This window comes from Thunnus thynnus, chromosome 17 (assembly GCF_963924715.1).
Source record: "Thunnus thynnus chromosome 17, fThuThy2.1, whole genome shotgun sequence".
Taxonomy (NCBI): Eukaryota; Metazoa; Chordata; class Actinopteri; order Scombriformes; family Scombridae; genus Thunnus; species Thunnus thynnus.
In genome coordinates this window covers 16405223-16418432 of record NC_089533.1, presented here as the reverse complement: position 1 = coordinate 16418432, position 13210 = coordinate 16405223, and the positions used below count along the sequence as shown (strand labels likewise).

The 13210-nt window shown below is 40.4% G+C and overlaps 3 protein-coding genes across 5 annotated transcripts; all 3 read right to left on the bottom strand.

Moving 5' to 3' along the window:
- Positions 1-1942: 1942 nt before the first annotated feature.
- On the bottom strand, positions 1943-3901 carry LOC137167950 (parvalbumin beta). Of its 2 annotated transcripts, none has more exons than XM_067570311.1 (5): positions 3753-3901; positions 3109-3172; positions 2857-2989; positions 2339-2448; positions 1943-2230 (listed from the first exon to the last, which is right to left on the bottom strand). In XM_067570311.1, the coding sequence occupies exons 2-5, from the start codon at positions 3164-3166 to the stop codon at positions 2205-2207; spliced, it is 327 nt and encodes a 108-aa protein (XP_067426412.1). In that variant the 5' UTR covers positions 3167-3172; positions 3753-3901; the 3' UTR covers positions 1943-2204. The 2 variants fall into 2 exon arrangements, with proteins under 2 accessions (XP_067426412.1, XP_067426411.1); XM_067570310.1 differs by having other exon boundaries at positions 3109-3175; positions 3753-3892.
- Positions 3902-5491: 1590 nt separating this feature from the next.
- On the bottom strand, positions 5492-8086 carry LOC137167949 (parvalbumin beta-2-like). The gene is made up of 5 exons (XM_067570309.1): positions 7951-8086; positions 6955-7023; positions 6562-6694; positions 6056-6165; positions 5492-5788 (listed from the first exon to the last, which is right to left on the bottom strand). Exons 2-5 carry the CDS (start codon positions 7013-7015, stop codon positions 5763-5765), a joined length of 330 nt encoding a protein of 109 aa, XP_067426410.1. The 5' UTR covers positions 7016-7023; positions 7951-8086; the 3' UTR covers positions 5492-5762.
- Positions 8087-10142: 2056 nt separating this feature from the next.
- On the bottom strand, positions 10143-13059 carry pvalb5 (parvalbumin 5). Of its 2 annotated transcripts, none has more exons than XM_067615967.1 (5): positions 12840-13059; positions 12192-12258; positions 11116-11248; positions 10684-10793; positions 10143-10418 (listed from the first exon to the last, which is right to left on the bottom strand). In XM_067615967.1, exons 2-5 carry the CDS (start codon positions 12250-12252, stop codon positions 10396-10398), a joined length of 327 nt encoding a protein of 108 aa, XP_067472068.1. In that variant the 5' UTR covers positions 12253-12258; positions 12840-13059; the 3' UTR covers positions 10143-10395. The 2 variants fall into 2 exon arrangements, with proteins under 2 accessions (XP_067472068.1, XP_067472067.1); XM_067615966.1 differs by having other exon boundaries at positions 12192-12264; positions 12840-13055.
- Positions 13060-13210: the final 151 nt, after the last annotated feature.

The following is a 13210-nucleotide window of genomic DNA, read 5'->3' as shown; positions in this document are numbered from 1 at the left end:
GAAGTCAGTCACTCCGTGCGCACGAGCGCCTCTTGGCAGCTCTCTCGCGCGCGTCAGCTGGCGACCGAGAACAACAGGTAAAGTCGGGGTGATGAGGTGTCATGACATGTGTGTAAAGGTCCTCTTAAACATTATTTAAAGGTCGTAGGACAGAAAACTTTCGTAAGCAGTAGAAATTCGATACGGTGCACAGAATTCCACTGTGGCCCGGGAAAAAGGAACCAACATTTTACTTTATTTTATTTTGTTATATTTATTTATAAGTTATTTCTAAAGAAACTGTGTTATGTAACAATCACGAACAGGCGCTCTGGGCATGAGTTTTACGCACAGGTGACGCACAGTGGCTTTTGTATAATGCTTTGGCAGCGACCTGCCGTCTTTCATTATTGAATAAAAGCTTGTAGTACGTCCGGTGGTTTGTCATTGTCAACCTTTCCTAAACCTAATCCCGGTGCCAACTTGTTAATGGGGCCCTTCAACAAGTGATGTCCGATAGTCTTCTGTGAGGTTCCAGTGGAGCTGGACTCCTGAGGCAAAGAGAAACTCAATCATCTCCTCCAGACTTGTGTGTGAAAAAGAGACTAAGGACACCGGATCGAGAGCAGTGGTGCGACTTTACCCACATACCCGGTGCATGATGTCATGCGCCATGTTGATACCTCGCAGACTATACTGTTACTTGGCGATCATTTATTCATTTACATTTGCTAATGTTCTTTACGAGTGTCACTCCCGGACATATAGGCCTAGATCGGTCAGGAACAATCGGACTGAACTTGCAGCTGTTAGGCTACTGTTTTATTTTTGTATATAACACACGATTTTATTCTGTCCCCTCTGACATCACATCATTTTTACATGTCAGTGTCACAAAACATTTTAAAACAATATTTTTGTTCAATGAGATTAAACGAAACTACATTTAAATCAAACAGAAATCTCATTTGCTTCTGTTTAATCTCTACAGAATTATAGCAGTAATCAGTTTCAAGAAAATAAAGCAGTTGAGTTGAACTGGAAATAAATGATTTTATTTAACGAACGATATTTTTTTCAGTAATAGTTTCACGAAAATGTGAAGACTCGAGCATGTGAAACATGTTCTTTTGATTTCGTCTTTATGTATGGATATATGATGAGTGTCCCACTTTCGTGAATAGATAAATAGATAAGTTCCCCATGACTTAAAGTCAGGCTCTTCTGACTGGAGGGAATCAAATGTCTGAACAATTGTTTTCATCTCCAGATGATTTAACGCATCTGGTCCCTGTCCGCTGTCCCAACTTCCACTGTTAGTGGACGTGACTCCATCTAGTGGCTACTGAATGGAGCTGCGTGACTACTTAGTTACAGTGTTTGTGTGTGTGTGCGCGCGTGTGTGTGAGTGAGTGAGAGAGAGAGAGAGAGAGAGAGAGAGAGAGAGAGAGAGAGAGAGAGAGAGAGAGAGAGAGAGAGCATGAGTCTAATATGCAACTGATAAAATATGGGGCCTAATTGATTGTTATGATGATATGATTCATGCCTGTAATTTAGTCTTGGCAATAATGTAACTTCAACATAAAGCTTATTTTGTAAAGCTTATTTAGCCCATTTGAATTTTGGGGAGAGAGAGTATTAACAGTAATGGGTCTACATCGTTTTGATTATAATTGCTTTCTTGTTATTTATCCACTATTATATTCTTACGTAGGCCTATTTGGCTACATTTCATGCTAAAACAGCAAACTGTAATTGTGTGTGTGTGTGTGTTAGAGAGAGAGAGAGAGAGAGAGAGAGAGAGAGAGAGAGAGAGAGAGAGAGAGAGAGAGAGAGAGAGAGAGAGAGAGAGAGAGAGAGAGAGAGAGAGAGAGAGAGCAGGGTTTTGCCCTACACAATTAGTCAGATGATGTTCATGAATTAAAAAGACACGGGTCATTCATAAAGAATAAACAGCCAATAAGACCGTAGCAAAAGAATAATTTATTCTTTTTTTACCGTCCGTTCCTGGAAAGTGCATCATAGATTTTACAGTAAGCAAAATTCATATTTAAGACATGAACACAACCGAGCGACATTCACAATCATCATTTCTGGACAGTGTGTTGCATAGGAGGAAAGGTCTCTTAAGCAAATGTATAAAAATTATTTATATTCAGATGAAAAGGGGGGAGGTCGACGTGGGCATTGTTGTTCCATCAGAGCGGGTGTTGGTCAGTTGCCGCTTAATGCTTAACCAAGGCAGCGAACTCTACAAGGAGGGAGAGACAGAGAAAAAAACGAACAGCTGGCATGAATTTCACCAAAAAATATTTAAACAATGTCTTTGCAATCTCAAAGAGCAGATGAGAGCCCGTACCGTCAACGCCAATCTTGCCGTCACCGTCGGTGTCACCGGCCTTGAGAAAAGCCTTGGTCTCGGCGTCGGACAGTGCGCGTGCACCTGCCTTGAAGTTCTGCAGAAACAGTCTGCGCGAGGACAGAGGCGGTGGTTAGTTCACGGTCCCCAGCTCCCATTGGCTGAGACACACTTATGCAAACTGGCTGATCATTTTCTACACTGATGCAGACGTTATCTATCTATTGAAAAGCATTCATCACTTATTGGACGATTAATTAAAAATGATCAAAGATCGAGGGTATTCAGCAATTTGGAATATTTGATCACTGTTTAGTTCCCTCCATTAGATGATATTAGTGCTAAATTAGTAGCTGATAGGACAAAAGATGCAATAATGTCTTTTTTTATGGTATGGAAATCTGTGCCAAATCATTTAATCAAAAATCTAAAAACTATAGCTATGTTCTGTTGTTCAGGACAGAAGAAGACACCCTCTGCTGTTGTGGTTGGTGCGTAGCCGCAGGTGTATGTCTTACTTCAGCTCCTCCTCCTCAATGAAACCGCTCTTATCCTGGTCAATGATGGCGAAGGCCTTCTTGACGTCATCGGAGGACTTGCCGGACAGACCGCAGGAGTGGAAGAACTTCTTGTGGTCGAATGTACCAGCGTCTGAAATCACAGCGGGTTGTTAACAAACATACACATACAGTAGCAGGATTTAAAAAAGAAAAAAAAAAGAAAAGAAAAAAAAAGCACTATTGCGCTGTGATTGTCTCTTAAGGAGTCACCTTTGCACGCATCCAGGGCTGCAGCGATCTCAGCATCTTTCAGACCTGCGAAGGCCATTGTGATCTGCTGAAACAAAATACAGACGTAATATTAAATGTTTAAGACAGAGTATCGCTAAGTAATAATCACGGGGGAGCCCCAGGGGAACTTTGGGGATATTGTGGATCATGATTCCCTATATAAATATTTCTTGATTTGATCTTTTAGGATAAGAACTGAATCCCATTAAATAGACACTGCATATCGATCACATCATCATTAAAACAAAAGAAATTCACTCCATAATTTGTATAACAGTCGCCAAAAAATGCAATAGAGAAAGAGTTTAGAAAGATTTATTTAAGACAAATTATTCCTTTCACTTCTTCCTGAATGGGAAGTCCCATTCAAGAGGCTGATATTGTTCCCTGCTACAACGCTATAGATGCTGGGAGGTCTGACTAGTAATCCATGTCTTCTTCAAGCAGCTGACGCTGGTCCCTCCCGCAAAAAACCCCGCAAAACTCATTTCTTTCTTTAGATGGCTTCAATGCGGTGCGAAGTCCTTGTTAAGTGTTAAAAACCATTAAAGATGCCAAACGTGATGCTGTGTCTTTGTCTGCATGGATCCCGGGTTTCTTTTCTCCTTTTCCTTCAAACTCACCTCTGATGTCTTGGTTTTGTAGGGTACAGATGATACAGACAAGACTCGAGTCGACTGCAGTGAAATTCCCGGTGCTCCCGGTGACCTTTTATAGTTTCACTCCATCGAAATCCGAGGCAAAAGATAACTGACACCGTTGAGAAGGGGGTGGTGAGAATTCGTCCCGCAGCCAGAGAGCGGTCTATTTTAAGTTTCACAAATGAAGACGCTTAAAAGGTGCGTTTGAAGAAGTCTTGCATATCCCCCCCAATGCTAAGAATAGGTCTACCCACGGCTGAGGAGGACGAATTGGAAGTGCTGCTGGCAACACACAACCATATCCAAGAGGGTGGATACTGAGCATGCATACATTAGAGCTGGAGTAAGTGGCAATAATTGGTTGTTTTCCCTCTTTTCGTGTGACAATGTTGATTTGGATGGCATGGACTATCCCATTCATAAATGTACTTCAAGTCTACTTGGCGAGTTTGGAGGAAACAGTCGTTTTTATTATTTAGAAAATCGATTTATGTCTTGAAAATGTGTGCACATCGGTCTTGGAATGTGCAAAATTAAATTGTAGTTCAAGCTGCTTTTGTTGTCGACATGTTTAACATTGGAATAGTCTACCTGTTATTGTCACCTCATAGTCATAATGAGTACGGGCGATATTGTATTTGGCAAGTGCAATAATTTGTGTTTTGTCAAATTTAGGCTGTACATTTTTTTTCCAATATAAAAATCAAATCAAGCATACAGTAGTTATAATTATGATGCATGGAAAGAGTACAACTTTTCCAAATTTCAATCAGTCCCATTTTAACTGGAAAGTCAATTTTCTTTAATTTCGTATTGCACAAAGCCCCTTTTCTTTGTAAGTCCATGTACCATTCATGTTATTCTAACATGTTACTACGCTTAAAAGCACCAGGTAATGTTCATGCTGTTAGGTAATAAAGTTTAAAAAAGGGAGGAATTCTGAATAGTTTTGTCTTGCTTATAGAATAGCTTTAACCTGTAGGTGGCAGCACTGTCTTGTGCGGTATCAAATCACTTTGCCTCTTTCTGTTTTGACCACCAGTTGATGGTAACAAGCCCTGGATGTCATTTGACAGGGGTTTTACATATTGCTGACTTGCAGCTCCCATAACATTAATAAGCTCCCCTGGAATTGTAATTTGACTTTAATATGACTGATGAGCTCTTCAAATTTCTTTCTAGGTCAATACATGTCTACAAGAAAATTGAATAAATAAATTGATTGATTTGTAGAACCCCTCAGACCAATAAATATCTATATCTTTGCACCAGTTTTAACTTGCTGAAAGATCCTGCTGATGCAACAGTGGCTGTTAATAGCCTTCCTGTTGCCACAGCACATCATCTAATTGACTACACAGCAGTTGTTGGAGAGGAAAAAAAAAACCTTGGAGCAGACAACCTAATTACACTATGTGTGACAGCTATCCCTTTGCAAACCTCCCTGTATCCAGGAAGTATGCAAGCAAAGACCGAGGGCCATTCCCAACATGTTTGCCAGCTTCTGGCCTGAGTCCAGCTAATCTCCCCTTCTCATTAACCAATTATCAAAACAAGTGCTGGGCAGGTCAGTTCAACCATCTCTCAGCACCTCCCCAGTATTTAACAACCCTGGCAGGTGCATCACTTCATTCCCAACCCACTGTGTTGACATAACCACTATGTGAAGTACAGTGGGCTGTGCACAGTTAACCAATACAAAGACGACTGACCTGAAGGAGTTCACTTTACACCAAAAGAGTATTTATTCCTGGTTTTTCACTCTTCCTCAAAAGTGCAGATGGTTTTGTACAATTTGCACAAGTCATTTTTCATAACATTTAACACATCCGAATACCATTAACAGTAAAAAAAAATGTGTTCCATGTTGAGAAATAGTCCGCAGGCAACTCATAAATAAGGTATAAAAAATATTCTTTCAGCTGATGGTTACTGAATCTTGCAAGGAGCTCGCAGTTCCATGAAAAGAAGTGGATCTTGGTCAATGGAAATTTATGCCTTTACAAGGGCAGCGAACTCTGTGAAAGTAGAATAAAACTGCCATTAGTAGTGAACAAAATGTATTCAGATTCTCATGTCATTACAGTGGTATGATCTAGTCTAATTGGACTCACTCTCTGACCAAAAGTCTTTGCAGACATTCACTTTTTGAAGTATGTGAATGGATGTTAATAATTTAACTGTGGTGCAGATTAGTTTCGAGTCTGCTGTTAACAGCCTCAGAATGAAATGAACATGTGTTCTGATACATTCAAAGATATCAAGGAAAGTGAAAGAATTCTTACCTTCGATTCCGATCTTGCCATCACCATCACTGTCACCAGCGGCGAGGAAAGCCTTGGTCTCCTTGTCAGTGAGTGCTCTGGCGGTAGCAGAGAAGTTCTGCAGGAAGAGCCTGATAGGTGGACAAAACAGCAGGAGTTAAAATCATGTAGATCTCAGTTTGTGTTAATTGGTCTGTAGTAAATCACTATGCAGAGTGGGTTTCTTACAGATATTCCTGGTGTTTCTAATTGTACAGTTTGACAAGCCTGTCCATAAGGTTTCAAATGTACAAAGTCCTAAAAACCATCTAGCTTCATTAAACATTTATTTAGCTTCTTTAGTGCAGTCAGTGTGTTGTTTGACCCTCAGATTTTCAAGCTAAGACAGAAAATCCAATCCTGTTTACAAGACTGATTTTGACCTAGCTGGCACACAGGCTGTAATATTAGATCTGGTATATATTTTGGACTAGATGGGCAAAAGCACTTAGTGTCAGTTTTAAGTGTCCATTGCTTGAATGTCTTACTTCAGCTCCTCCTCCTCAATGAAGCCGCTGTTGTCCTGGTCAATGATTTTGAAGGCGTTCTTGACATCATCTGCAGACTTGCCGGCCAGTCCGCATGCCTTGAAGAACTTCTTGTAGTCAAAGGAGTCAGCACCTGGAACACATAGTTAACACCATTAGCACCCTGCATGAGCACAACACAGGACTTATGATAAGTACCAGTGTATACGCCAAATTCTGAAAGTGAGAATTTAGAGCATTGTGATATAGGTCAAAATTCCATTTGCAATGAAATTTAATCATATGTAAATAATAGTAATAGCTATGAAAAGAGAAGTAGGTGCAGCATATTGCATCCTAATTCTGAAATGTAGTTTCATTACTATATCCTAAACGAAAAGAAGTCAAGCTCACTTGCGCAGCCATCCAGAGCTGCTTTCATGTCAGCATCACTGAGAACACCAGCGAAGGCCATTTTTTATTCTATGAGAGGAGAGAAAACAGGGTTATTATCAGCTTTACAGATATTATATAGGGGTCATATTGGTACATTGCAACTAGCCTTCTTTGAAAAAAGCAAGTCTGAATCACTGATACATTGCATCTGAGAGCTTCTGAAGGTCTCATATAGAGTGAGAGTTGTGTTCAGAGGATTTGATGTGCTCATCAGTGGTTACCAGTGTTTATTTTATCAAACAGAGCCAGGTCAACAGTGGACAGTCATTATCTTCAAAGTAAATTCATTATTCTATTCTTTCTATTCCTTGTCTCTAGTTTGACAAGTGAATAAAAGTTCACCCATTATTAACACTGTATTGCAAAGCGTCTAGAAATATAAAAGTGTCAGTATTTTCAGCCATTTTAAATTCCACCTGTTTATTTTGGCCACGGTTGAACAAATTTACTGATTTAATTAGCAAAGGCTGACACACAGCGTCTCCACTACTGTTTTTTATGGGCCTCAAGATATCTGATCTCAGCGCAGGCCAGACTCTGTTTATCCCAACACGTTACGCTGCTATGGCACTAAATAGATGATGCTCCCACTTGAGAGGCCAAACCACAGCACCACGAATCACTGCCATGCAATGCAGCTGAAGGGGGAAAGCAGTGGTGTCAGACGCGTCGACAGTTTTAGGTGTAATGTATTTCTTTGTCATCCGGTTAAAAGAGTATTGTAAAATAGCGCAATTATCATCCACAAAATGCTGATCCTCTGAAACCAAGTGGCCGCATTTGGCCTCCTCTGACACTGATTGCATCGTCCTGCGGTCCGCGTTGTCAGCTACGTTGTTTCCATTTCTCTCTACAGTTATAGTCCACGGAAAACTCCTTGTCTGAAGCCCTTCCTCCCAGTGCAATCTGCCAGAAATCAGCGTGGGCTTTTTGCGCGGCGCACTTCCCACTCACCTTTGCGTTGCGTTGAGGCGAGTGAAAACCAAGGCGGACTCGAGTGAATGTCTCAAGCCCCTTTCCCTCTCTCTTATATATGCTTCAGCAACACCATTTACAGAGCTTTGAGTCTCAGTATCGGGTACCAAGATGCATGGGTTTCGAAAAAATGTGTCTAGTAGTCGCGACCTATTTTTAGGTGAACAAATGAGGCTACCTCCATGTGTGCGGGGGGCCTAGGCCTATAGCTAGAGGTGTGGAAACCCGAGCGCACTGACTTCAAGGGCCATGTTGCACTCCTATGATTTAGAGCCAACATTCAAAATGCTGATTTTGACGTTGCATGTTTCATCCAAGAATATAGCCTAAATTAAGTGGACAGAAATGTGTGAAAGTGCTTATAGGCCATAGTTCATATTTCCTGTTTAGAAAAACTCGGAGCCAAGTGCCATTTGATATGTTCACTTGAGGACTCGTAGCCAATTTCACTGCTACTCACTGTCTCAATTAACGAAGGATGGTTCATTCACATAACGTTAAAGAGAAATGACCTCTTAAAAGATAAATGACGGTGTAGATCGGTGCAAGGAAGGACTGCTTAAATACCATTTTTAAAACCACTTCAACCCAAAAAAATCTCAACCCAACCGGTCAAGTCAGATGGCCGCCCACCTAGAGCTTGCTTGAGGTTTCTTCCCGTCGAAGGGGAGTTTTTACTTACTAAAATGAAATAAAAATAAAAGAAAGAGTACGGTCTAGACCTGCTCTATGTGAAAAGTGCCCTGAGATAACTTCTGTTGTGATTATATAAATAAAATTGAATTGAATTGAATTACAGAATTACAGAATTGAAAACAGTTTTGCTTTTTATCTTCTTTGTGTTTTCACTATGTGCTTGTTAGAATGTATATAGTGTGATTTTAATTCTACCTTCCCTGGATGTCATAAAGTCCATTCTTGTGCATTATGAACGTTTAGTGCGTCTGTCCAACTCAGCCTATGTTATGGTATACTTTTTATGTTTTTATAATACCAGCATAATATTTGATAGCCTACTCTTTTATGTGTAGCCTGCTCAGTAGTGAATTTGCCTGGTAATCTCCTATCATGTTTCTTATATAGTTAGTATTCTTCTCAGTTTCATCATGACATCATTATAGGTTATTGGAGTCAGGCTTTCAGTATTTCTGTTCTTGCAGCAGGGATTAGATTTGGAGCAATACATCCCCAAGATATGTGCGGCCTATATGCTGTCATTGACATTAACCAGCTGTAGTTTACTTAAGGCGTATAGTATACTTTCATGAGGTTCGTCTGATCTTTACATGCAATGAGCTGAGTTTCAGATGAACGAGGCGCCCAAACTGGGACAAGACTGTAGAATTCCTGTCCTTAATAGGCAGTGCACTGATCATTCAGACTATTTTTTGTGTGCTATGTGAACACATGAACAAGTTAGTAAAATGTTGACAATGCATACTCTGTATTCCATGGCCCAGCTGACACATTACTAACTTAATCAAGGATGAAGCCAGTTTTTTTCAGAGGTTTTTTGTCAGCCTTGTGACTGATGAATGTGTTTTTGTGGCCCATATGACCTCTTCATGAAATGTAAGCCCTGTAGGCTGTTTTTGTGTACTGTTTTATTATTTAAATTGCTCATCACAGAAGCTCATCTCAGTCATCTCAGTTATGAATAACCTGTTTTTTCATTATTATGTTGGATATTTTCAGTCACTTACTACCAATGTAGTTTTTGTATGTAAAATCTGTCTAGCAGAAGGCAGTGCTACTATAGTCCTGATAAGATGCTCTGGTTTTTATTAATAAACTTGAGAACATTAATTGCCAGATGTCACTTTAATGAAGCACATCAGTGGCCCACTCAAAGCTGGCGCTGTCTCTTTATGCCACAAGATAATTTGGTAAAAAGGCTGTAATGATTTATCATATCTGTCATCTCTAACTTTTCTTTAAAACATAGGCAGCATAAACAGGTTTGAGTAAATTAAGTGATGACAGGGAGACTTTAGTGAATATAAATTCCTGAATACCTTGGATGTCTCTACATACAGCAGTTTACATTTTTAGAAAATGTAAAAGCCCATATACCCTGGTCTCAGCTTATCTTTATATTATGAACAAACACTTTATGTATTGTTCATAACAAGCAGATGAAAAAAACAAGACAACAGATAGTGATATCACATCTTAAGTACATTTATTAATCAATTCCAATTACCTTATTGATTAAACACACATGACTAATAGCCAGCTTTTGCTGTCTTTCCACCAAACATCTTACTCATTATTGTATCATCAACAGGGAGAGCAGCAGGCAGATACAGGACATCTGAGGTTTCTGGTTTTTTGCATCAAACAATCTGGAATATTAGGATTTCCATAAAAAATCCATAGTTAGAAATAGGGAAATCCAGTCGTGGCCGTACATGTTTATTCTCTTTATTTCATGAGTTCACAGAATTCTGTGGGGGGGAAAAAGAAACAGTCAGTGATCCTATTAAGCACAATGGTATTCTCCAAGCAAGACGTCACTGTCATTCAGCATCATGGTCCAGCAAGATGACTAAACACACTATAAATGTTAGTTTTGGTTTGAGTGCATACTTATTTAGTTTTTTTGTATTCGCTTTACATAGAATGCAATTTCAGCACTAAGTAGTGGACAGCTCCCCTGTACAGATGGCTCTTTTTCCCATGTGCTTACAGATATTTTTTAGATGCACCCACCTTCCATCCCAATCTTGCCATCACCATCTTTATCTCCTGCAGCCATCAGAGCCTTGGTCTCAGCCACAGTCAGCTCCCTCGCCCCTGGAGAGAAATTCTGAAGGAACCGCCTGATGAGTGGAAGAAAGTATTTGCAATAAGTTACGACTTACATCATCATAGAATTGAACTTTTCTGATGGCATTTTCACCATTTCAAGATCTGAACTTATTCTTATTCCCTATGTCCATCGTTCACTCACTAGCCCTCCCCTCTGAATACATTCATAGCCCGAATGCTGCACCATTCACGCAGTGACCTCTGCCTGAGGGCCATCACAAGGGAGTTACAACATAGATGTAGCACACATGCACAAAGCCCCCCACCCACCCACCACCACCACCACCACCACACACACACACACACACACACACACACACACTCCAACCTTACTTTAGCTCCTCCTCCTCAATGTATCCACTCTTGTCCTGGTCCAGGACTGTAAACACTTTTCTCCCCTCTACTTCTGATAAGCTGGCCAGTCCCACTTGCGCAAAGAATGACTTGTGGTTGAATGTGCCTGGAGCTACGTACGCACAGAGAGGGAGAGAGATGAGGAGAGGCAGACAGACATGGGAGTGGGAGGTCAATCAAAGAATGACAAGAAAGCAATAATGGCAAGGGGCTGAATAGGGATGTCGCATTTACTCATTCGCTCAGATGACTTTCATTCTTCAACCGGTGACATTTACCAATACACACCCTGTAGCGCATCACTGTCTTATACCATTGTAGGCTATGTCATTATGCCATTGACACAGTCAAAGCACACTGACTATTGCCCATCGGTCTAATGCAAACCTAAATGTTAAGAGCCCTTTATTTATCAAGCCATTGAGAGTGGAAATTCTGATCTAGGATGAGTTTAAGTAATTTTCTGTCACAAGTGTGCAATCACAGTATTAAAACATAGTTGCTACCCCCACTTTTATTAAACATTTAAGTTTTGTATGGCTTCTTTAAAAAAAATCATTGCTACATGCAAAAAAAGAGTTTTGAATGTTATTTTGCCGGAAACATTGCTAACATGGGTGTTTTCTGAAATAAAGGGCATATAAGCGCTGGCATTTGATTTTTATCTGAGCGTTTGAGCTGTGTCTGCTTTGTCATGCAGACATAATTGCTAGAGATAAATAATTAAGTGCTTTGGGATGTGAGGGCTGTATAGCTTGTGTGATTTGGTCTTCTCTGTGTGAATGCTCAACATAAACAATTTGGTATCTGGGTGGTAACTGCTCTCCTGTCACATGGCTGCCTGGTTACCTGCAGACTCCCTGTTCCCACTGTGTACAACACATCATACAGATATCCCCTCTGGGAGTGGGGAGTGGGCTTATCAGAGCCTGCTCTCTCTGTAATATGAGTGTGGATGTCTATTTATTATAAGTATGTGCTCTTGTGTTAATGATGAGTGTGTGAAAGTATGTGTCTCCCTGCGTGCGAGAGTGTGTGTTTGCTGTCTGACTCACCTTGACAAGCCTGGACCGCAGTCTTGATGTCCTCGTCGCTCAGCATCCCTGCAAATGCCATGGTCCTCTGTGGCTGCCCGAGGGACACACATACACACATGCACGGAAGAAATGTAAAGTGACAGTAAATGAAACTGGTGCAGGTGTTTTGTGCTGTCAGATAAAAACAGTCTGTGTCAGATAAAAACACTCAGAACTTGTAGACTGATTAATTATTCATCATTCCTGTGTGGGTAGTCTTCAGGTACATCAGCACTGTCAAAAAAACAAGGTGCTGAGTTGTGCCTTCTATCAGTAGCGCTGTACCATTTTAACAGTAAAGTACAATAACATTAACAATAACTCAATTGTTTTCTCAGAGAGAAGGAGGGTGAGATTTCATCAGGCATGGATTCAGTTTTATGAGATGATGATGCTTTGTTTCTCAAAGCAAAAGAATTTTCTTTTCCTCAGAGAAAGTTATTGCAACTCAAAGGAGCAAACACAAAAACATCCTATTTTTCCCTCCCACATGATAACAGTTATTCTCTACTTACATAGCAAAAGAACTTTGATGCACCAAGGCACAAACATATTCACACAGAACTGCCAGCTACCACCACACAAGCATTGCCGTGCACATGAATTTACAAAAAGGTTGGTACTCACCGTGCTTCGGGTGAGGTTTTCACTCTCTGAGCCTATGATGTGCAGATCTCTGCCTCTCTTGCTTTGCGCCTAGAAGCCACCAACACTCTCTCGCAGCTTCACGATCCAGAGTGCAAGAAGCAACCTGACGTATCTGTCTTCAAACCCAGGGAGATTTCCTCCATGCCACAGAAAGCCTCCTCCTCCTTCATCAGTTAATCAGAGCGGATAATTTTTCATTCATATTGTTTTGCAAACTTGCAGGCATGAAAATATACACAAAAAATAATGACATTCAAACCTGATAATCATAAATATAAATGCATTTTTACCAGTGCTAAATGTTCATTAAAGAATTATCCTACTACTTCTGCTACAACTACCTCTACTAA

Coding starts and splice junctions, on each gene's coding strand:
- pvalb5 (XM_067615967.1), bottom strand. CDS start 12,252: ATGGCATTTGCAGGGATGCTGAGCGACGAGGACATCAAGACTGCGGTC. Junction 11,249..12,191: donor TGCGGTCCAGGCTTGTCAAG/GTGAGTCAGACA, acceptor GTGCGTACGTAG/CTCCAGGCACATTCAACCAC. Junction 10,794..11,115: donor ATTGAGGAGGAGGAGCTAAA/GTAAGGTTGGAG, acceptor TCCACTCATCAG/GCGGTTCCTTCAGAATTTCT.
- LOC137167949 (XM_067570309.1), bottom strand. CDS start 7,015: ATGGCCTTCGCTGGTGTTCTCAGTGATGCTGACATGAAAGCAGCTCTG. Junction 6,695..6,954: donor AGCTCTGGATGGCTGCGCAA/GTGAGCTTGACT, acceptor TATGTGTTCCAG/GTGCTGACTCCTTTGACTAC. Junction 5,789..6,055: donor TGGCAAGATCGGAATCGAAG/GTAAGAATTCTT, acceptor CTACTTTCACAG/AGTTCGCTGCCCTTGTAAAG.
- LOC137167950 (XM_067570311.1), bottom strand. CDS start 3,166: ATGGCCTTCGCAGGTCTGAAAGATGCTGAGATCGCTGCAGCCCTGGAT. Junction 2,449..2,856: donor ATTGAGGAGGAGGAGCTGAA/GTAAGACATACA, acceptor GTCCTCGCGCAG/ACTGTTTCTGCAGAACTTCA. Junction 2,231..2,338: donor CGGCAAGATTGGCGTTGACG/GTACGGGCTCTC, acceptor CCCTCCTTGTAG/AGTTCGCTGCCTTGGTTAAG.